The sequence below is a fragment of the Anolis sagrei genome, chromosome 4 (genome assembly GCF_037176765.1).
Source record: "Anolis sagrei isolate rAnoSag1 chromosome 4, rAnoSag1.mat, whole genome shotgun sequence".
NCBI classification, from domain to species: domain Eukaryota; kingdom Metazoa; phylum Chordata; class Lepidosauria; order Squamata; family Dactyloidae; genus Anolis; species Anolis sagrei.
The window spans coordinates 100899871-100924041 of NC_090024.1; the positions used below are offsets into that span (position 1 = coordinate 100899871).

The window sequence follows — 24171 nt, forward strand, 5'->3', positions numbered from 1 at the left end:
AGTCATCCAGGACACAGATAGCTGTAATTCATGACCATTTGGCAGTGCCCCAGCTCTGTCTTATGCGTTCTCCACTTGGTCACTTGAATGAAACAGAAAGATAAGGCCAAAGCAATGGTGAGAAGAGAACAGAATTGCCAGCTGTAGTTATTTTAGCTTGACCTGCTTTAGAACAGTAAAAGAGAGTTTTGGAACTCAAAGCTCCCGGAAATCTGGATTGTTGTAGGTTTTTCGGGTTGTATGGCCATGTTCTAGAAGCATTCTCTCCTGATGTTTCACCTGCATCCATGGCAGGCATCCTCAGAGGTTGTGAGGATGCCTGCCATAGATGATGGCGAAACATCAGGAGGGAATGCTTCTAGAACATGGCCATACAGCCTGAAAAACCTACAACAACCCAGTGATTCCGGCCATGAAAGCCTCCCGGAAATCCACCTCCAGTTAAGGTGAACAATAGAAGAGGAAAGAAGGTCTAGAATAGAGTGTTTGAAATTATATTGATGTAAAAGGACATGATATCTAAACTGATGCTCTTTCCTGATGACAGAAACCTGGCCACACTAAGAGTTAAAGGAAGGTGGCTTCCAGGGGCAGCTCAACCCATTACGCAAAGTAAGCATTTGCAGTATAGTTGATTTTGCCCAGGGGCGCTCTTGAGGCGCCTTCGTAAATGCCCTAGTCTTGCTCACACAGCAGTGGTTAGGCGAACTTTGCACCATGGCCTTGCTCCCAACTGAGAAGAAGCAGCAGCAGCGCAAAGAGGGGAGTCGCCATGTCGCTGCCTCCTCCTCCGAGGGCCTAACTGGCCCCCTTCTTTCCTGCCACCTCCTTCGCCTCGCCTTAGCCTCAGGAGGAGAAAGCGCTGCTGCCGGGAGACATGGTCCGCCGGGAGGAGGAGGATGACATGGACCAACTTCGGCCCTCCATGAGTTTTGGACTTCCACAATTCCAAACAGCCAGTAAGAAGTCCAAAATACCCGGAGGGCCAAAAATTGTCCATGCCTCTCTCTCTCTATCTATCTATCTATCTATCTATCTATCTATCTATCTATCTATCTATCTATCTATCTCAGTGATTGGTTGGAGGGGGGTGCCAAAATACTGTTTGCTTACTGTTGAAAATTACCTAGGGCTGCCTCTGGTGGCTTCAAACACTCCTCTTTTACCAATAAGTTCTTGATAGGACTTCTGAGGGCCCTTCCAGACAGGCCCTATATTCCAGGTGTTTTTGCTTTAAACTGGATTATATGAGTCCACACTGCCAGATAATCTGGGATAAACAGAAAACCTGGGATCAGATCCTGGGAAATAGGGCACTGAGAGACAATGCTGAAGATAACTTGTTGAACACTGAGGGTCATATGCAAAATCACACATGTGTCGAAGGCTATTTCGTAACACTTGTAACATTGTGATGGCTAATATATTAGCACAGCTCTGATATACTGTACCTCTGCTAGGATGGCATTGTTCTCTGAGCTACAATTTTGGCACCGAAAATGTAACAGCAAAGTAGAAAACAAACAAACTTGGACAGGCTCTCAAATGACATAATGGATTGAGACGTGACTGTTCTAATGAAGCTAAAGGTAACCTTGATTTTTTAAAAAATATTGAATCTGAGCATGATTAACATCTCCCGTTCACTTCAACAGTACTTGGAAAAGAAATACTTTTTTGGATTACAACTCCTACAGTTTCTCAGCTTCCATTCTGGGAGTTGTAGTCTAAAAAGGTACATTTTCCAAGCTTTGGCCTTCAATAATCACAATTCACACTCTCTGGATCGGGATGAAATGACATTTGACAATAAGGACAAATGGGGATTTCTGTTACTTGGCTTCCCTTTTCTGAATGCTACATACAAACCACTGCCTTGTTTTCAACTATATCACAGGGACCATAAGGCTAGAGAGTTACAATTTCATATGTAGAAGTCACTGGCCCTCAGAAAATTTGAACAAGGCCATCAGGAAGTGTTTAAGGATCCTAAGTTCCATGTTCCCTTCCCTGGTACAAAGAAGGTACAGTTATTGTATACAAACAGTCAAGGCGCATATGCCCATACAAACATTTCTAATGCTTTGCTTTCATCAACAAAGAGTTAGGAGTTGACTTCAGAAAAAGGCAGGGTTGGTGTGCTCTATAATGCAGCGCTTACAATGGCGTTTAACAAACCGCAAAGCTTCCACTGAGATCTCACAATCCTGTACATTGAGCATCTGTAGGTCAAAGCAGTTGGCGGCCACAATCTGCAGGCCTTGTCCAGTGACGCTTTCGCAGGACTTCAGGCTCAGTCGTTTCAGGTTGAAGCAGTTCAGAGCCAGAAACTCCAAGCCAATGTTGGAGACCAGGGGGCATTTCCCAATGTCAAGGGACTTGAGTTTTGTGCAATTTTTGGCAAGGTACTCCACTCCGTGGTCTGTGATGCCCTCACAGCCCCGCGCATTGAGGTAGCGCAACTTGCTGCAGTACTTGGTGATGTATCGGATGCCGACGTCAGTGATGCGGGCACAGTGGGCGATGCTGAGGTACCGGAGGCGGGACTCCAGCTTTGCAACCTCACGCATGCCGAAATCGCTGACAAAGCGGCAGTCGCTCACACTCAGCTCCCTGATGGCAGTGCAGTAAATCATCAGGTAACGGAGGCCTTCATCAGTGATGCGGATGCAGCGGCGTAGGTAGAGGTGCGTCAGTTGCGTGCAGTGGGCAGCAATGGTGTGCAGTCCTTCATCCTCGAGGACAAAGCAGTCACTCATGTCCAAGTAGCGGATAGAAATCTGTTTTCCATGCAGCGGGGACAACTTGATGGAGGCTTCACGAGTTAAGCTGATGCACGTCACTTTGGAGCAACCTAAATTGGGGCAGGGACATGGTGAAGAAAGGAAATCAAAGCAGTCAGCTTTGCAATCATTAGGGCATTTCCTCCTTTTAAAAAAATGACATTGACGATGTAGAACATTTCATGCTAAGCTTCCTAAAAATGAACAAGAAAGGCTCCAAAACTATTCCGCCAGCCCAACCCTATACGGTTCCGGCCCAGTTTACCTGTCCGAATGTATTCTTCCCTATGAACTATAAAGGCTGTTAAGATCTTCTGGTGGGGCCCTGTTCTCGGTCCCGCCAATTTCGCAATCGTGTCTGGTGGGAACGAGAGACAGGGACGTCTCTGTGGTGGCCCCCTGGCTATGGAACTCCCTCCCAAATGAGATTAGATCCGCCTCCTCTCTCCTGACCTTCAGGAAGCTAGTGAAATCCTGGCTATGGAACGAGGCCTTCCCAGAATAATGACAGAGCTCGACAATTGAACAAAGTTATTGACCACATGTGGACTGAGTTTGGACATGATTTTATTGTTGGCAAATTGGCTTATATGTATTTTATTGCATTTTTTTAATTTTTTCTGTTGATATATGTTGGTTTAGACTGTACTGTAGCACTGAATCTTTGCTGTTAGCCGGTCTGCGTCCCTCTACAGAGGTTGAGAAGATCGGGATATAAAAGTTTTAAACAAACAAACAAACAAACAAACAAACAAACAAGTTATAATTAATTGATTCAATAAAGGACTTTGGCGCAGCTGGCTGGGTGTCAACTGCATTAAGATCACGACTGACTGAAAGGTCATGAGTTCGAAGCCAGCCCGGGTCGGAATGAGCTTCCGATCAAATTTGTGTAGCTTGTTGTTGACCTTTGCAGCCCGAAAAACAGTTGCATCTGTCAAGTAGGAAATTTAGGTACTTTGTGGGGAGGCTAAATTAACTAATTTACGAGGCCATAAAGATCAGCGAGCATGTAGGGAATTAGAAAGTACTTCATCAGTGTCACAAATGGACGGTGAAGCGACAGCTCCCCTGGTGGCCAGAAAAAGTTGGAATGTTAAATAGCCTCTGACTATCTGTCTATATGTGTTGTGTGTCTAAGGCACTGTATATGTACATTGTAATCTGCCCTGAGTCCCCTGCGTGGTGAAAAGGGTGGAATATAAATACTGTAAATAAATAAATAGCTAAGCTGTGGAGTGCAGGCCAGATCCACACTTTAACTGGTATTTTTGGTGGCCCTGTGGCAGTGCTTTCAAACTTGAACAGATGGAGAAGAAAAGTGGCCAATAGTTTCTCAGTTTGCATAAAACTACAACTAGGTCTTCACATTACATAAACACATATATTCCATGTTTCTTTCTCATTTTTTCTTGACCGTAACTAACATACAGATTAAACAGACCAACAACAACAAAAGATTCTTGGTGTCTTGATTTTTAGGTCTGTTCCTGGAGTTATTTGGGGTACTGATTCAGAAAATTGCATTGGATAAACCACATCAGCTCTAGTTTCTTAGATATGGTTACTATGGTTCTCTATGAGCAAATAGATGGCGACTGGTAGATGCCATATGTTCTGTATCTCAAAAGCGAGAGCTGATAGGAGACAACTACTGCCATTTTTGGAAACATAGGTCAAATATACTCTAGTTCAGTGGTTCTCAACCTGTGGGTCCCCAGATGTTTTGGCTTTCAAGTCCAAGAAATCCTAACAGCTGGTAAGCTGGCTGGGATTTCTGGAGTGATGCCCTCTAGTTGTTGTTGACTGCACACTGCCTAAGATGACTGGTTTGCAGAATACCATCTAGTCCATGTTGGAAAGATGCTACAGGATGAGGTTTCTCCATGCTGAGTAGGTTGAAAAATCAGCAGATATTGACCACAGAATTGCACCAGAGGTTTAGAGAGAACATGTCTCTAGATGAGGGGTCCTCAAACTTTTTCAGCAGAGAGCCAGGTTAGTCACTCAAACTGTTGGAGGGCCGGATTATAATTTGAAAAAAAAAAACATGAATGAATTCCTATGCACACTGCACATATCTTATTTGTAGTGCAAAAAATAATAATACAATAATTAAAATGAAGAACAGTTGTAACAAATATAAACTTATTAGTATTTCAATGGGAAGTGTGGGCCTGCTTTTGGCTGATGAGATAGGATTGTGATTGTTGTTTTTGTTGTTGTGTGCTTTCAAGTCATTTCAGACTTCAATTGACCCTGAGTAGGGGCTGGGTAAATGACCTTGGAGGGCAGTATTTGGCCCCCGAACCTTAGTTTGGGGACCCCTGCTCTAGATCCGCCTATCTACGTGACCGCATTTCTGTGTACGAACCCACACAATTTCTTTGATCATCTGGAGAGGCCCTGCTCACGCTCCCACCTCCTTCACAGGTGCGATTGGTATGGACGAGGGAGAGGGCCTTCTCAGTGGTGGCCCCTCGACTCTGGAACTCATTTCCCAGGGACATTAGACATGCCCCAACTTTGGCAGTCTTTAGGAGGAGCCTGAAAACGTGGTTGTTCCAGTGTGCCTTCCCAGAATAAGGAAACTCTCAGCAATATGCCTTCAAAATGCACTTTACCATTGATCTAGGACTAACTGCATTCCCACAATGCTCACGTCATGTCAGCATTATTCTAATTTTAATCTATTGGCCTGGCCATTGGTTTTCAACATGTTTGCATGTTACTGTTGATTGTTTATTGCTTATTTTGTTATGTTTATATGAATTGTATTGTATTGATTGTTTTATTTGATGTTTTGTTTATTGATGTGTTGTTGGCTTGGCCTCATGTAATCCGCACCAAGTCCCTTGGGGAGATGGTAAGGTAAAGATTGTCCCCTGACATTAAGTCCAGTCATGTCTGACTCTGGGGTGTGGTGCTCATCTCCATTTCTAAGCCAAAGAGCCGGCGTTGTCTGTAGACACCTCCAAGGTCATGTGGCCAGCATGACTGCATGGAGCGCTGTTACCTTCCCGCCGGAGCGGTACCTATTGATCTACTCACATTTGCATGTTTTCGAACTGCTAGGTTGGCAGAAGCTAGGGCTGACAGCGGAAGCTCACGCCGCTCCCCGGAATCGAACCTGCGACCTTTCGATCAACATGCTCAGCAGCTCAGTGCTTTAACCAACTGCGCCACCGGGGGCTCCTTTGGGGAGATGGTAGCGGGGCACAAATAAAGTTATTGTTGTTGTTATTATTATTATTATTCTCAACCTGTAAGTCACCAGATGTTTTGGCCTTGAAGTCCTAGAAATCCCAACAGCTGGTAAACTGGCTGGGATTTCTGGGAGTTGTAGGCCAAAACACCTGGGGACCCACAGGTTGAGAACCACTGCTCTAGAGTAAGAATGGCATTCAGAGCTCTTTGTATATAAATGAAACCATGTTCAACAAGCTCACGTAATAAGCAGGCCTACTGTATTTCAAGAAAGGTTTCCTGTCTGTGTCTTAAAATAAAACAACCTTTCCCTGTGGTTGCAGCTGTTTTATCTGTCCCAAGTAATAAAGATGTAAAAACATGCAGATTCATAGCAGAATTTTTTCCACAAAGGAAATGTAAGGGATTTGAAATGGAAGGAGAAAGTTTCAAGTCAACTGAAAGAACTTTGGCCAGCTTGTGAGATAATGGTTTGCAGTCAGATTCACAGGTATAGGAAGCCCCAAGGCTCTAAGGGCTAGTTTTTTTCAGCAACAAAAAAGGGAGGAAAAAAGAATTATGGAAAAATGTGGTTTTGACAGGAAGGTTTTTATTACCAGGATGCATTATTGAAGAGAACCTGGAGTGGCTCTGCAAATCAAAACAGTGTGAGTCTAATTAGGCTTGGGAAAATCCTCAGCCAAATATCATTCTTTATTCTAAAAACATTAAATACTTATAGTATGCATCAGGAAAATCAAAGGCTTTCAAGTGCAATGGCAGGCGCTGATCTGATGATAGGGACAGTCTGAGATATGTGACCATATGCCTTCCAACTGCCCTGATTTGGTAGAGACAGTCCCTTTTCCAGCTACTTGGAAAATGTCCTACTTTCCCTCTCCCCCCCTTCCCTTTCCCCTCTATATCTCGGCTTACTTCACTAGCTATAAATGGAATTCAAAGTAAACTAATTCAATGGGTGGAGGAGAAGAGAAATGGTGAAATCGTGCTCTTCCCAGAAGGCTCTGGCAAATGGAAACTACTGCAGCATCTAGCATGTGTTTTCTTCCTCATTAATAGTGTGCAGGTACAGCTGTACCAGGAGCTCCAATTTTGTTTGCTTTGCATTGAATGTTTGTTGTAGTCCTAAGTTTCAGGGACTCTGCAGATAGGTAACTTCTCTTGGCTGCAATCATAGGGCAAGCCACCTGTCAATTATAGTTAGGTTCCCTGGTCCCGGCCCCTTTTTGGGTTTTTTGGAGGGAATAGGAGCCTTTTTGGGGACAGTCCACACAGAGAAGCCTCTCATACAGGACATAAAACCAAGAGCTCCTGTAGAAAGCTTCATCTTCTACAGCTTGGCCGGGGAGAAAGGTCCCGTAGCTTGGCCGAGGATTATACAGCCTTACAGCTCCTTTGCTGAGGGACTTCAGCCAGCCATCACCGAAACCTGAACTCCTTTTTCCTCTGGAAGTCTACAAAGCTCTGCTTGGTAAGGGTCTCTCGCGGAAGCCAGAAGTAGTTGGTACTGGGTGCAGGGGCTCCACGCCAACAGAGGCAAAGACAGACTGCCCAGATTAGAAGTTAAGGATTTCCCCATTAGTTAGTATACAGTTATGAAGATAGTGCCTGTTCCCTGTGGACAAGATTGAGAGAGAGCCAATAGACTATTAAGAAAGTCTTAAAGTACCTATTTGTTTTCATTAATAAAGAACTTTGTTGAATCTTTAAGCAATCTAAAGACTCTGTTTTAAGGAAATCCAAGGGCCTTTAATCTGAGGCAGCCCCGGCGTCCCGTTGGGCACACAGAATGTATGTCCTGACTACAGTCTTATGCACAGGCCCAGCGTGCGACAGCACAAATAGGTTTTGCCCTCTTGGCAATACTCAGATGTTACATGCCTTGATGCGTACCAGTTTTCACCTGTAATATGTTGAAAATAGCAACCTTCTCAAGCCTACACTAGTTGTTTGCTTACTGTATTGTATATGTGTATATTGGTTTGCAATTTTATTTTAACTCTCTGTAGTGGGAGGAGCTACAGACTATGTGATCAGAACTGGGCTTGTTCAGGACTCAGACTCCATTTTAGAACAGTTCAGTTTAGACTTCAGTAGAGAAGTATGCTTGAGACTGGGCAGAGACTCCATCAGACTCTCAGAACAGAGAGGTGCTTTGGACTATGGAGTATTGTTTCTAAGAATGATGGCCCGTGTTACCTACACAGAAAAACTACTTAAAATCCTATTTTACCTAGATTCATATGCAAAGTACTTGTATGCTGAATGCATGAAGTTTGGGAGCAAACCAACTATGTTACCTTTAAAGAAGATTGTTTATTTTTGTCTCTTGAGAGCATGATTTAAAGGCAAATATATTTTAAGGGAGAGTAGATCTTTTTTGAGCAACTAAAAAGAACACTTCTGAAACAAAGACATGGTTATGGAACCAAGCTTTTGACTAGTAAAGTAATGCAGTACAAGAAGTAAATATGGAATATGTGTAATCGACACCTGGAATGGCCCGCTCTACAACTTTGGATCATATGATTTTAATGTTTTCATTAGGTGTTTTTAATTTTAATATTTCATATTTAAATGTCCTATTATCTTATGGTGAATTTGTCTTATTGTGTTTTATGCTTAGTGATTTGCTGTTTGATTTATGATTTGGTTTATGTATGTAAGGCACTGAATTTTGCCATTATTTTTTGTAAACTGCTTTTGAGTCCCCCCAGGAGTGTGAAAAGTGGTATATAAATACTGTAAATATATAAATAAACTCTGCTGTGTGAGCTGTGTGAATATGTGTGTGTGTTTGTGCATTGGCATATCTTTGTCCTTAGAATAATTGAATCATAGAATCAAAGAGTTGGAAGAGACCTCATGGGCCATACAGTCCAACCCCCTGCCAAGAAGCAGGAAAATCACATTCAAAGCACTCCCGACAGATGGCCATCCAGCCTCTGTTTAAAAGCTTCCAAAGAAGGAGCCTCCACCACACTCCGTGGCAGAGAGTTCCACTGCTGAACAGCTCTCACAGTCAGGAAGTTCTTCCTCATGTTCAGATGGAATCTCCTCTCTTGTAGTTTGAAGCCATTGTTTTGCATCCTAGTCTCCAGGGCAGCAGAAAACAAGCTTGCTCCCTCCTCCCTATGACTTCCTCTCAGTTATTTATATGTATTTAACTGTTATACCCTAACAGTTCAAAGATATATCTAGGTACACTAGTTTAACAGCTTAGAAACTTAGCTGCCTAGCGTGAATGCTGGTGAATGCCACTTTCCAAAAGGATGATTCTAGTTGGTCATGCTTTTTTACTAAGAGGTTATGGCATCATTTTTCAAAAAGTTGCAACTTCTAACAAGGCCATCCCATTCCAAATATCATACGATCTCCAAAAGCTTCTTGAGATTTCCATTTTCCAAAATGATATATTTAATAGAGCTGGGCAGTTTCGTTTCGTTAATTCGTAATTCGTTAATAATTCGTTAATTTTTTCAATTACAAAACGATAACGAACCATTCTGGAGCAATTATTAAAAAAAACGAATTTTCAAAAACGTTTTGTAAATGCTTCGCATTTTGATATTGTATTCGTTTCGTTATTGTTCCGAGGTCGTTTCGTTATTATTTCCGCATGTCTGGGCCAGTTTTATGGTTTAATTAGTGAAAAAAAAATTATAATATCACACCAACAGTCAACAACAGAGGGAGTGGGAAGCTTCAGAAGGAGGTTTTTTAGCGTATTTCGCGGTCGCGTCCGCCATTAATGAATCGATTCGTTATTGTTTCGGAAATCGATTCGTTAATTTTTTACCATTTACGAAATTTCGTAAATATCGAACTTTTTAAAAGGAAAAATTTGAAATTATTTTAAATATCGAAACAAAAAAACCCCCCAAATACAAATCGATTTTAGAAACAAATTTTTCCATTGTTACCCAGGCCTAATATTTAAGGGTGTTTAACAACAAACTGCTTATTCATTAATGAATAGGAAACACACCATTTGCCTTCAGTAGACTCTATGTGAATAAGCAAGCTAAGACATCCACATTCACCCATTTGCTCTTATCAGTTACATCAGGGGTCCTCAAACTATGGCCCGAAGGCCAGATATGGCCCTCCAAGGTCATTTACCTGGCCCTCGCTCAGGGTCAACCTAAATCTGAAATGACTTGAAAGCACACAACAACAACAACAATCGTATCTCATCAGCCAATAGCAGGCCCACATTTCCCATTGAAATACTAATAAGTTTATATTTGTTGAAATTTTCTTCATTTGTTTATTGCATTGTTTTTAAGTGGTTTTTTTTTTGCACTACAAATAAGATATGTGCAATGTGCACAGGAATTCATTCATGCTTTTTTAAAGTAAAAGAAGACTCTTATTACCACATGTGGTGGACATGTGACAAAGCGAAAGAATACTGGAAGAAAATACAGAAAGAGATTCAAAATATGCTAAAAATACAACTGCCATGGAAATCAGAACTATTCTTATTAGGCATGTATGATAACAAGGTGGATGAAAATACAGACAGAATATTATTCTTAATATTAACAGCAGCAAGAATATGCTTCGCAAGAAAATGGAAGCAGAAAATGGAACCAGAAGAAGATGAATGGTTAACAAAGATCTTAGAAATCAGAAACATGGATAGACTAGCCTTCCTATTATTGAAGAATAAAGAAATGGGAAGGAAGTAAACAGATTGGAGAGAAATTACTGAATATCTGAGAGAAAAGAAAAAAGAGATGGTGATCTGAAACTACACAATGAGAGATAAAATGAAATGCAAAGAGAGAAGGGAAAGAATGATGTAAGAAGGATAAGAAGTGAAAACACAAGATAAGAAGAACATATAGAAAACTTCGGAAAGATACCAGGGGGTCAAGATCTTTCACAATTTTTTTCTTTTTCTTTCTTTTCTCTCTCTTTAACTTCTGTCTTTCTTTCTTTTTCACTTTTTTCATCTATATCTTTTTCGCTTTATTTCATTTTTCTCACTTACTATGATGATTTTATAAAACCTGTACCGATTTTAAGAAAAAAATTAATAAAGAATATTTAATAATAATAATAATAATAATAATAATAATGGAATTCATTCATGCTTTTTTCAAATTATAATCCGGCCCTCCAACAGTTTGAGGGACTTTAACCTGGCCCTCTGTTTAAAAACTTTGAGGACCCCTGTATTACATTTTCCTGTTGTGTACTGGCTTAGTGAAAAATGCTGTACACACAGTGTATGGTCTGCTCATTCAAGAGAATGTTCCCCCAATGAGAAAATCATTATATACATCTGCTCCAGAAACTATGGAAAAGAATGTGGGTCATATATTTTGCTCACAGGGATATCTCTAGGATGACTCTTTCAATTTCCTGTACTTATCACCTTATCACCATACATTGCATTTACATTGCTGTCCACACATATAACCTGCATTTTCATTCATGTGTGTGTGTGTGTGTCTTTCCTTGACACTCCACTCCATGATTATGATTTAAACAACAAAAGCTTACCAACATATTTCTCTCAGTCTCAAAGGCACTACAGGATTCCTTTGCATTTAAAAGACAGATCTGGCAAATGTTCTTGCTAGTTCAAGCCTTTTCCTCAGCAGAGGGCACTATTACTCACACTATGTAACACTTCATTCACAGCAGACTATGAATTCCAGGGGGTTATCTTACTCTGAGTCAGCAAACATAACAAGTGCCTTGCAGCAACTCCATGCTTAAGAATGTTATTGTGCCTTGGTGATAAAAACATAACTGTTGGAGTTGTTTCCTTGCTGATACCCCTTGAACAATCTTGGTGATAAGAAGAGAGGACCTCTGAAAGGTCTGCCCTACGATTAATCCATCTGTTTTGGTCTGCTATAATGCAGGGACCCCAAATATTTTTTTAAATAGTGATAAGCAGGTATTATTAATTCTACCTCCTTGCAAATTGCAGAGGAAAAGGCAAATTACTATTCTCATTTGTTACCATCATAGCTTCCTTAAATATGAAGACTTTCCCAAGCACAATGTGTGCCTAGATAGGCTCTCCTTGTGTTCTGCATAGGTTGCTCTCAAGTAACAGTCATCCTTTCTTATTCCTGGGAGGGCTCAACAAAAATTGCTGTCTCAAGTCTTATTAGTACACATTTCCTAGAGTTGGAAGAGACCTCATGGGCCATCCAGTCCAACCCCCTGCCAAGAAGCAGGAAAATTGCATTCAAAGCACCCCCCAACAGATGGCCATCCAGCCTCTGTTTAAAAGCTTCCAAAGAAGGAGCCTGTACCACACTCCGGGGCAGAGAGTTCCACTGCTGAACAGCTCTCACAGTCAGGAAGTTCTTCCTAATGTTTAGATGGAATCTCCTTTTTGTGGTTTGAAGCCATTGTTACGCTTCCTAGTCTCCAGGGCAGCAGAAAACAAGTTTGCTCCCTCCTCCCTATGACTTCCTCTCACTTAGTTATACATGGCTATCATGTCTCCTCTCAGCCTTCTCTTCTTCAGGCTAAACATGCCCAGCTCTTTAAGCCGCTCCTCATAGGGCTTGTTCTCCAGACAGTTGGTCATTTTAGTCGCCCTCCTCTGGACACTTTCCAGCTTGTCAATATCTCTCTTCAATTGTGGTGCCCAGAATTGGACACAATATTCCAAATATAACCAAGTCAGAATAGAGGGGAAGCATGACATCCCTGGATCTAGAAACTATACTCCTATTGATGCAGACCAAAATCCCATTGGCTTTTTTTGCTGCTGCATCACATTGTTGGCTCATGTTTAACTTGTCCATGAGGACTCCAAGATCTTTTTCACATGTACTGCTCTTGAGCCAGGCGTCCCCCATTTTCTATCTTTGCATTTCGTTTTTTTTTGCCTAAGTGGAGTATTTTGCATTTATCACTGTTGAACTTCATTTTGTTAGCTTTTGCCCAACTCTCTAATCTGTTAAGATCATTTTGAATTTTGCTCCTGTCTTCTGGAGTATTGGCTCAACTATCTAGGAGTTTTGGTGGTCCAATTTCACTGGATCATTTATGTTGGAAATAGCAAGCTTCTCAAGCCTCTACTATTGTGTATATAATTACTATTGATTACTGTGTTGTATGTGTGTGTACTGGAATGCAATTTAACCTTAACTCTTTGGTGTGGGAGGGGCTGCAGACCATGTGATCAGGTCTGGGCTTGTTCAGGGCTCAGATTCCATGTAAAGTTCAATTTAGACTTTAGTAAGAACTGTATGTTTTAGACTTCAGTAGGAACAGAATGCTATATAGAAGGAATTAGACTTTCTAAGAAAGAAGCCCTGTGTTATATACGCAGAGAAACTACGTCAAATCTACTTGTAACTGGATTGATAAGCAAAGTACCTGTATGCTGAATACATGAAGTCTCTGAGTAAACCAACTATCTTACTTTTAAAGAAGTATACTTATTTTTGTCTCTTGAGGGTGAATGAACCAAAGTTAGAAAAAGCAGGAATTCCCATTTGGGAAGGAGCGATACATATTGTGTCTTTTTGTTTATCTTTTGTAGTACATATTTTGGTAGAATGCAGAAGTGAGCTTAAGTCAATGAAAGTAGAGGATTTTATAATATGTCTAAATATGGGAAACTTGACCTAGGCTAGAACTGTGACCTGAGATGTTTACAAGTAGATATAATAACCCTCTGGAATATGTTTTGTCTGCGTGCGGTGTCCACTTTGAACTGAGTACAGCTGATACCGTATGCCTTCACAGCTGTAAATAAAGAAATCTATCTGAGCTGTTTGAGACTGTTTTTGGGTATGTCAGGTCGAACTGAGAACCCAGGGCAGTGACAGAGCTATAAATCCGCCACTTCAAGGGCATGATTTGAACCAAGAGGTTTTAAGGGAGAGTAGATGTTTTTGGAACTAAAAATAACACTTCTGAAACTCTGCTGAATTTTTGTGCATTTTGTCCCTAACAGTTCAAAGACATACCTAGGTATATCAGTTTAACAGCTGAGAAACCTAGTCGCTTTGCATGAATGGTAGTGAATGCCGTTTTCCCCAAAAAAGTTATAACTAGTAACAGGTCATGCTTTTACTAAGAGGTTGTGGCATCCTTTTTCTAAAGGCTGTGACTTCTAACAAGGTCATGCCTTTCCAAAGATCGTAAAGGTTATGGAGATTTCCATTTTCCAAGAATTTAAAGGGGTTTCATCCTCTCCCTAGTCTTAAAGGGGCCCAATATCTCCTGCTTCATTCTGAGGTCCATGTTGTGCCATATCTCTAATTGAGAGCTTGGAGACATCATTTATTTGGACTACAATTCCTTAGTTTTTGTGGTCATCTCGGCTGGAAGACTGTGGAAATTTCAGTACAAGTAAGGGACTTTCCCAAACTTTTCCCTGACCAAAACTGATATGTCTTTACGTAAACACAGGCCAATCTGTCACTTTAAGATCAAATAATCAGAATGATAAAGATGCACAGGGTCCTGTGGGCCATAATCTCCAACTCCTTCTAGACATGCAGCATCTCCACAGGGAGCTGTCCAGCTTCTATTTGAATATGTCCAGAGAAAGAGATCCCGCCACTTCAGTAGGAAAAGTTATATTGCTAAACCGCTCTCACTGTCAAGTTAGTTAGTTACTTTACTTGTATACCGCAGTTTCTCAGCCTAACCGGCGACTCAACGCGGTTTACAACAAGGGTAAAATCAGTCACAATATCCAATTTAAAACACAAAAGCACAATATACAGTATTACACAACAATAACAACACAAGTTCCTTCTGATATTCAATCAAAATCTACCTTCCTATAACTTCAAACCATGAGGCCTAGTTCCAGCTTCCGAGGGGGCTGAGAACAAGCCTGCACCCTCATCTTCGTCACATCCCTTGATGTATTTAAAGAAGTGATGATGTCAAGCTGAACATGTTAAATTTTTTCAACTTCTCATATGTTTTGTACCTCCATACCTCACCTTGGTTGCCCTTCACTCCAACTTGCCTATATCATTTTAAAAATGCCCAGAAAGAACACAATACTCCAGATGAGACCTGACCAGTACAGAATATAGTGGCACTGTTACGTCCCTCAATGTGGAAATTATACTTCTATTAGCTGTGCCCACCAGGCGCTGCTGTGGCCAAACTTCCCTCCCTCTTTCTTTCCTTCCTTCCCTCTATTTCTTTCCCTTCCTATTTCTCTTCTTCCTTCCATCTCTACCTGTTTCTTTCCCCCCTTCTTTACTCTTTGGTTGCATCCTTCCTTCTCTCCTTCCTTCCTTCCTTCTTCCTTCCTTCCTTCCTTCCTTCCTTCCTTCCTTCCCTGCTTTTTGTTCCTTCTCTCCTTCTTTCCCTCTCTTTTTCCTTTCACTTTTTTATTTCCTTCTCTCCTTCCTTGCTTTTCTTTCTTTCTTTCTTTCTTTCTTTCCTTTCTTCTTACCCTCCCTTCCTTGTCTCTTCCTTCCTTCCCCTTTCCCTCCTTCATTCCTTCCCTCTTTCCCTCGTTACTTCTTGACTGTCCCTTCCATTTAATTTGTATTATATAGTAATATAATAATAATAATAATAATAATAATATAATAGTAACATATTATATAGCAATCTATATAACAATATATAAAATATTGTATTTATATCTTACACAGAAAGAAGGAAAGGAAGAAGGAAGGAAGGAGGGAAAGAAAAGAAAGGAGGGAAGGAAGGAAATGAAGAAAGGGAAACAAGGAAGAAAGGAAAAGAAGGAAAGGAAGAAGAAAGGAGGGACAGGAAGGAAGGAAAGGAGGGAAAGAAGGAAAGGAAGGAGAAAGGGACAGGAAGGAAGGAGGAGGGGAGGAAAGGAAGGGGAAGGAAGGAAGAAAAGGAAAGAAAGGGAGGGAGGAAACAGGGGAAGGGAGTCCTTTCGGGTGGAGTGTGGCAGAGGCAGCTACCTCCTGTGTGTGTGTGTTAAATGTGTGCTCGTGTTGCCGGAGACAGGCGAGCAAGTCAGACAGAAAGGAAAGAGTTAAAAAAGAAAGATGGGTCTACAGAAAGTCCCTCCCCCACCTGCCGACCTCTTCCAACAGGGAAAGGTGGAGGAGGAGGAGACCGCCCTCCTAGCATAGCAGGGAAAGAGAAGGGGCTCCATGCGGCAAGCCTCCCCCTCCACTCCCATGGTGCCCACTCTCGCTTGTATGTGTGTATGTGGAGGGGGGCAATGCACACGCGCCTGGCTCCTCATGCTTTAACGGCTGGCTGTTTCCCCACGAGGAGGAGGGGGCATGGCCTTGGGTCTCTTTGGAGACATGCAGTATCTCCTTTGTCGACATGCAGTTCAGAAGTCCTTTCTGCTTTCTGTTTTCATGGTTTTTTGACTGGAGAACATACATTGGGTTGTTAGGTGTATCATGTCCAAATTTGGTGCCAATTGCCCCAGTGGTTTTTGAGTTCTGTGAATACCACAAACGAACATTACATTTTTATTTATATAGATTAATGCAGGCTACGATAACACTTGTCTTCATTATTGCAGTATCACATTGCCAGCTCATGTTCAATTTATGACCAATAACAATCCCAAAGTCTTTTTAGATGTAGCAATGCTGATCCAAGTAACCCCATCCTATACATATGGATTTTGGTTTTTGTTAATATGCACATGCACACATCCAGATATAGTAAAGTGTGTCTGCATGTTTAAAATACAAAGTGGGTTTTTTTCCTTTGTTAGAAGTCACAAGGTTACATTCTTTGTTAGTTCTATTTTGAGTAGCTCATAGAAATCAATGAGGTGTGTCAAAGAAGTCTAGTTTCATTTCAGTGCTTCTCCTCTAAGCAGGATAACACTGCCTGTAGTTGCCCATTAAAAATGCTGAGATCTTTTCCATTACCTGATACATCTAAGTGCTCCAGGTTTGGACACAGTGAGACCACATCAAAGACTGCCTCGTTGGAAATGTTGTAGCAACCCGACACCTCCAGCTGCCTCAGTTCTGGACAGCACTGAGCAATGGTGTAGAGACCTCTGTCCGTGAGCCGCCTGCAGCCACTAACAATTACCGTCTCCAACATGAGACAGACGTTTGGTGTGTCCTGGCAAAGCCGCCGGGTCAGCACCTTCAGCGCTCTGTCCACATTGATTGTCTCGCCCATCAGGCGAATAGTCCTCCAAAGGCGAGGGTCCCAAGCGAGGTTATACCAGCGGCGGCAAACTCGGGCACAGCGGCACAGCTGATTAGTGGGTAAGAAGGAGAAGATGTGGATCACTGACTGGTCTGGGAGCCGATCGATGTTGGCCTGTTCCTTCCGAAGCTGGGAGGCAGAGCGGATGAGCGGATGGGTGAGTCGAGTTGGAGGAGGTGAGTGAACCATCGCAATGGTTTCCCCAGTGACTGAGGAGGAAGAGGTGGAAGATGCCTTTCCATTCTGCAAGCTGTGTGAATTTGGGGGACATATTAATGCTGGGCTGGGTGTGCTGAGGGTACGCATGCTCAGGTCGGAATCTGAAAGACATGAAAAACACAGAACAATGAGGGTATGCTATGCTAAAGTACACATTTATTTATTTGTTTACTGCATTTGTATACTGTCTTTCTCAGCCAGAGCAGACTCAAGGCGGTTCACAGCCAGTAGTGATTTGATGCCATAACAATATCAGAATACAGTTAAAAACAATCATAAAAACTATTCAAAATTTAAAATATTGAAACAATATTTTAACAAAAACAATAACAATAATAAAAACAGTAGAAACTATATCTGACAAGACATGTAGATTCATAATCTACTGCCATTTACTGGGGTAATGAGTGAGGAGCAGACATCACAGTAATGGTCAATACAATATGCATTGTATCAACCTATTTCTATGCTGTAAAGAAAGATACACATTCCTTTGTCATCATGTTATTCATTAGAATTAATTGAGGATCATATATGGAAAGCAGGAGGTATGTGGGTCAAATGTCAATCCCAAAGCCATGTGGCATCCCAGAATAATTTCTTGTCAGTTTTCTTGAAATCATTGGACATTTGGAGTGTGATTCGATTCTAAAACAATGTGTTTTTCCTCTCTATCTTGTTTTAATGGGAAATGAAGGGCCTGAGATCCTACATTTGGTGGTGTACATCTATCACATAACTATGTCTCCCAATGCGAGTCTTCCCAAATTTACCTTGTAAAGAGTACAGTCCCACTTCCCAACCTGCTCATTTCTGTGTTGACAGAGAGTACTGGGATGAGTGGGGATGCATTCAGATATTTTCCTGAAGCTGGGCATGCTGCAATGGCATCCTCAAACACTTCCAGGAGTCCTTGGGATGCCCCTATATTGCATCACTTAATAATAATAATAATAATAATAATAATAATAATAATAATAGCAACTTTCGAATCCAGACTGACAAAGTTTTGGAACACAACATGCCAGACATCATGATTGTGGAAAAGAAAAAAGTCTGGATTATTGATGTCGCCATACCAGGTGACAGTCGCATTGAGAAAAAACAACAGGAATATCTTAGCTGCTATTAAGACCTCAAAATCAAACTGCAAAGACTCTGGCATAAACCAGTACAGGTGGTCCCAGTGGTCATTGGCACATTGGATGCTATGCCAAAAGATCTCAGCCAGCATTTGGAAACAATAAACATCGACAAAATCACGATCTGTCAACTGCAAAAGGCCACCTGACTTGGATCTGTGCACATCATTCGAAAATACATCACACAGTCCTAGACGCTTGGGAAGTGTTCGACTTGTGATTTTGTGATACAAAATCCAGCATATAGATCTCGTTTACTGTGACATACTGTGTTTTTGTGTCAATAATAATAATTATAATTATAATAATAAGGATCATTGATGTTGCAATCCCAGGTGACAGCAGGATTAAAGAGAAACAACTGGAAAAGCTGACATGATCAAACTGCAAAGACTCTGGCACAAGCCAGTGAAGGTGGTCCAAGTCGTGATTGGCACACTGGGTGCAGTGTCTAAAGACCTTGGCCTGCACTTAATCACAATTAGCACTGACAAAATTTCTATCTGCCAGCTGCAGAAGGCTACCTTACTGGGATCTGCACGCATTATTCACTGATACATGACACAGTCCTAGACACTTGGGAAGTGTCCGACGTGTGATCCAATACAACAGCCAGCTGAGTGATCTTGTCTGTTGTGGACTCATCTTGTTGTGTTTCTACTACTACTACTACTACTACTACTAATAATAATAATAATAATAATAACTCTTTATGCTGTACAGTATAGTATTTAATAGGTACAGGTTCCTGTGTTTGGCAGTCCTCATCTACAATACTATGCTGGAGTTTAAGGAGAAATAAACTCTGCCTCTGCCGTCTTTGGATTCTTATCAGCTTGTGAGCTTGCCTTATATGAATTGCAACAGCAAACACTACAGTCCCTTGAAGATAATGTCCCTGTAGTATGTCCAGTTACAGAAAAATAGCTGGATGCATCGCTGCTCATCTCCCTGCTCTCCAACAATGCAGGAATAATTTGAGGGGGGCAGGGGAGGGCTGAGCCGTTATATAAAATACATTAGGAGAGAATTTTGGCTTTTGTATTGTGGGAACAGAATTCCAACCTTCCTAACAACCAAAACAATTAGTTGCAGTGGTGTAAATCCGGCTTATCTAATCCATGTAAAGGATCTCAGCCAGAGATTTTAAAAATATGGAAGTGGCTTGCTCGGGCCTTTTACAAAAATCGGATGTGACCTTTATAAATGTGGAAACAGAATATTTGAAGCTACTTTGCTTTCAAGTCAGAGCGCTGCTCTGTCCAGCCCTGCCTTGTAGAGTCCGGCAGTGGTCTCCAGAGTCTCTGGCTCATTTAACTGGCGATTGAACTCAAGACCTTTTACAGATGCAAAGCCTGCACTCTACCACTGAGCTAAGGCTTTTACATCAAAAAGTCAAGTGCAATGGCAGGGCAATTTTTCCAGGGTCACGCAAGGGTGGGGATGGAGGGCAGGCAAAGCTCATGCTTTACTTCTCTAGTAATTGCTGCACTTGGGGCCTTTTCCTTCCTGTTGCCACTGCCTACAACATCATAATGCACCAAAGTCTGCAGCTGAACCTGAATAGGAATATTTAGCTATGGACTCAGGGAGGGTAAGATTGTTTTTAACTTTGATAAACTAATTTTTTTAAAAACAAACATTAATAAACTTATTTTTTCAAAAAAAATCCAAAAATAATTAACTATTTTTTTCTCTTGACCTGCATTAAAAATAAAAGTTAAAGTTAAATCGCATAACAAACATGCTGGCTAAACCAGAACTTATGTGTATGTGTAGACTTACAAATTGCCTGTCGACTTAGGGTAATCTCATGAATTTCAAAAGGTTTTCTTACAGTATCATAAAAATGTATGAGTGATTGTGTTATATCAACACAAACTGAGGGAAGTGACATTTGAAATGATATATATATAATGTATATGTGTGTGTGTGTGTAATGTTCGTTTGTGGGATTAACATAACTCAAAAACCACTTGACGAATTGACACCAAATTTGGACACTACTCCCCTAACAGACCAACAAGTGACCATCACTCATAAAATCCCCCCCAAAACAGTGGAAAGGACTTAACCCCCCCCCCCAAAGCTAAATGATGAAAAAATGAATGACAATACAGAAAAAAAGGAAGGAAAGGGGAGGGAGGGGAGGGGAGAAAGAAAATAAGAAAGCAAGAGGGAGGGAAAGAAAGAAGGAAGTAAAGAGGTAGAGAAAGAAGAAAGGAGAAGGAAAGGAAAAGGGGGCAAGAAAGGAAAGAGGTAGAGAAGGAAGGAAGGAGAGAAGGAAAGAAAATAAGGGAAGGAAGGAAAGGGAGTGAAGGAAGGAGGGAAAGAAGGAAAGAAAGAGGGAGAGAAGGAAAGAGAGAAAGAAGGAAGGAAAGACAGAAGGAAGGAAAGAGGTAGAGAAGGAAGAAAGGAGAAGAAAAAAGGGAAAGAAAAAGGGAAGGGAAGGAAGGAAGGAAAGAGCAAGGGAAGGAAGGAGAGAAAGAAAGAAGAGAGAGAGAAGGAACATTGGCCACAGCAACACGTGGCAGATACAGCTTATATATATATATATATATATATATAGAGAGAGAGAGAGAGAGAGAGAATCCTGTTTTGGTCTACAAACCAAAAGGGATAGCAATAGCATAGGAGAGAAACCGTATATTCATTTAGTATTGAGATTGAAAACTAATCTTAGGGCCCTTCCAGACAGGCCCTAAAATACCAGGATCTGATCCCAGATTTTCTGCTTTTAACTGGATTATGTGAGTCCACACTGCCAGATGATCTGGGATAAACAGAAAACCTGGGATCAGATCATGGGAAATAGGGCCTGTCTGGAAGGGTCCTTAAAAAAAGCAACCAGCATGGTGTTCTAATTTAACTAATTTACAACGCCATCAAAACCTTCCAGCAGCGTGCAGAAGAATGAGGAACTACCTCATCAAAGGACTTGGTGTCACAATGGACGGTGAAGTGGCAGCTCCCCCTGTGGCCAGAATTGAGACACAATCCAGCATACCCTCATGAAGCCGGAAAATGCTTGGGCACAACCGGAATATTAAATTGCCTCTGCATCTGTCTATATATGTTGTATGTCTAACTGTCATTGAATGTTTGCCATGTATATGTGCATTGTAATCCACCCTGAGTCCCCTTCGGGGTGAGAAGGGTGGAATATAAATACTGCAAATAAATAAATAAATAAATCTAAATGGTTCTAAAGTACTTACAAAACTAGGGGGCGCTGGTGCCTTGTTTCTAAAGTGTTGCTAAAGTTCTGGTGGTGAAAACTTTCAAAATTTCATTATTATTTCCTTATTGGCGTTTTTTATGACAGTACCAAGTAGGAAATGCCATTTATAACAAAATTTTGAAAGTTTTGTTAAAGTTCTGAAATTTTCACCACCACAACTTTAGAAACACTCATTTAGAAGCAAAGCACCAGTGCCCCCTAATTTTGTAAGTACTTTAGAACAATTTAGAACGAAATATTCCAAGAAGAGAATGCAAGAAAAAAAACTTTGAAAGATCACAATAATTTCTCTTGAATGCCCTCATTTTTTAAAAAAGGAAAAGGAAATGCCTAATATTTACTACTGGGAAAAGTGATTTTTGAGTAATATAAGGAATGAGCTGAGACTGGCAAGGAAAGCAAGAAGTGGCAAAAAGAGGGTTGTCCAAGGTCACCAAATGGGTTTTTTTGGCCAAGTGGGTATTTGAATCCTATTCTCCAGAGTCGTGGTCCAGTGCTCAAATTATTACAACAAGTTTACTTGGAAGTGACTCAAACGCATACAACAACAATAGCTATAGAGTATCTCCTTATATGGACTATATTTTTCTCCACTTTGACAGTAAAAGTCTTCTCATCTGGTACTGAGAATGAACAACTGTGATAGCGCCTAGTCATACATTCTTCACCAAGCAACCACACTCTCTTAAGTCTTGTCTCAGTGTCAACAAGCAATCCTGGGAATTGGAAGAAACCTGCAATTATAATCTTCGTCATATGCATAAAAGCATTGATAATCACAGAGAGAACAGTGGCATCCTTGCTTTTTAATGTGCAGTTCCCCAAGTCATCATCTTGTAAATATACATTCTACTTTAGAAACTTTTAAAAAGAGTCTCAAGACCTGGTTCTGCCGTTGCGCCTTCAGAGAGTAGTCACACAACTTCATGCTATTGCTCCCTCAGCGTTCTTGTCCTCTTTATCTTGTAATTGCTCAATTATTTAGGAGTGGGTCAACAGGCCAGTAGGCCATGATGCCTTGTATTCATATATGGTTTTACTGTATGTGTATGTTTTGCATGTTTTGATATGGTCAAAATTGACTAATCAATAAAGAATTGTTGTTGTTGTTGTCCTAGGAGTCCCCCACGCCCCGTAAGTAGGTTTGCTTATTATCCTGTCTCTCCATGAGTTCCACTTACAATTAGTTTTACCCCTTTATCTAACCTGGAGTTTTAAAAATCATTTTATGTACATGTGGCCCGCTCTTTGTCTTTATGTTCGGTTCTTATGTTCTATGTATATGGTTTATATGCTTTGATGTTTTATACTTTAATGTTATGTTGTTTATTTTATTGTAATTTTGTATTTTTTATATTGTAATCTGTTGTTTGGGCTTGGCCCCATGTAAGCCGCTCCGAGTCCCCATCGGGGGAGATGGTGGTGGGGTATAAATAAAGATTATTATTATTATTATTATTATTATTATTATTATTATTGAATTTTAAATAAGTGATGGATATCCCTTTAGCTATATCCACAAACACATTTTTCATAAGCCCATCCTTATCTTATTTATACAAGGCTAATATTCTATTCTAATTTACTTTTTCAACTTTCTATTACAATTTACTTTTTCAACTTTCAATTACAATGATACTTCGAATCACATGGTTTTCTCTGTATGTGCTCAAATCACATACCATTTTTGTGACTGTTGTTTTTTTTATAGTCACCCATTTCATCACATTTTCTGGTATTTTAGATACAATGCTGCCGTACAGTTCATGGGGATTACACCATGAGTAACACTTTTGTGACTCCACTGAAAACGCTAGACATATTTTCAGCACCAAAAGCAAAACAGCAAGGCAAACTAAATAATGCCTTAAGAACATTGTTTTTTTGAATAAGCCTCTCCCTAAATGATATAATCTTTAAAGGTGCAGAAACTCTGGTGAGCAGGGAGAAAACTCTTGAAACATTTAATTATTATAGGTGGGAATGAAATAAGCAAAGCTTTTAATCTCTATCATACCTATGCTCCGAGCCTTTCGCCCCAACCATTTGCTGGCGATAGTCCTCATTCATATTGCTGAAGCAGGAGATGGGGAGATTGTTTAGTACAGTGGTTCCCAACCTTTTTTTTTTTTTTACCAGAGACCATTTGACCAGGAATCACTTTGACCAGGGACCACTTGGCCATGGACTACTTGACCAGGGACCACTTTGACCAGGGACCATTCTCTGGCATTAGTACCAAAAGGGTTACGAATTAGATTTTTGGTCAACTTTAGATTCAGTTTAGGGTGCTGATTCAGATAATAGCATTGGATAGACCACATCAGCTCTAGTTTCTGATAGAGAACATATACCATGGTCAACGACAAGGAAGGAGTAGCAGGCAGCACAAAAGAAGTGGAAATAAAAAATAAATAAAAAGGAAGGAGGCTCAAGGATCAGATTTTCGTCT

General features: G+C 40.9%; 1 protein-coding gene across 1 annotated transcript in view; it reads right to left on the reverse strand.

Annotated features, from left to right (window-relative positions):
* Window positions 1–249: 249 nt before the first annotated feature.
* Window positions 250–24171, reverse strand: part of FBXL7 (F-box and leucine rich repeat protein 7) — a 223567-nt gene continuing 199645 nt past the window's right edge. Inside the window, exons 3-4 of the mRNA XM_060774670.2 lie at window positions 16826–17437; window positions 250–2854 (exon numbers count right to left, since the gene is read on the reverse strand). Of these exons, the coding sequence (XP_060630653.1) occupies window positions 2118–2854; window positions 16826–17437 (1349 nt within the window). The 3' untranslated portion in view covers window positions 250–2117. The remainder of the gene's footprint in view (window positions 2855–16825; window positions 17438–24171) is intronic.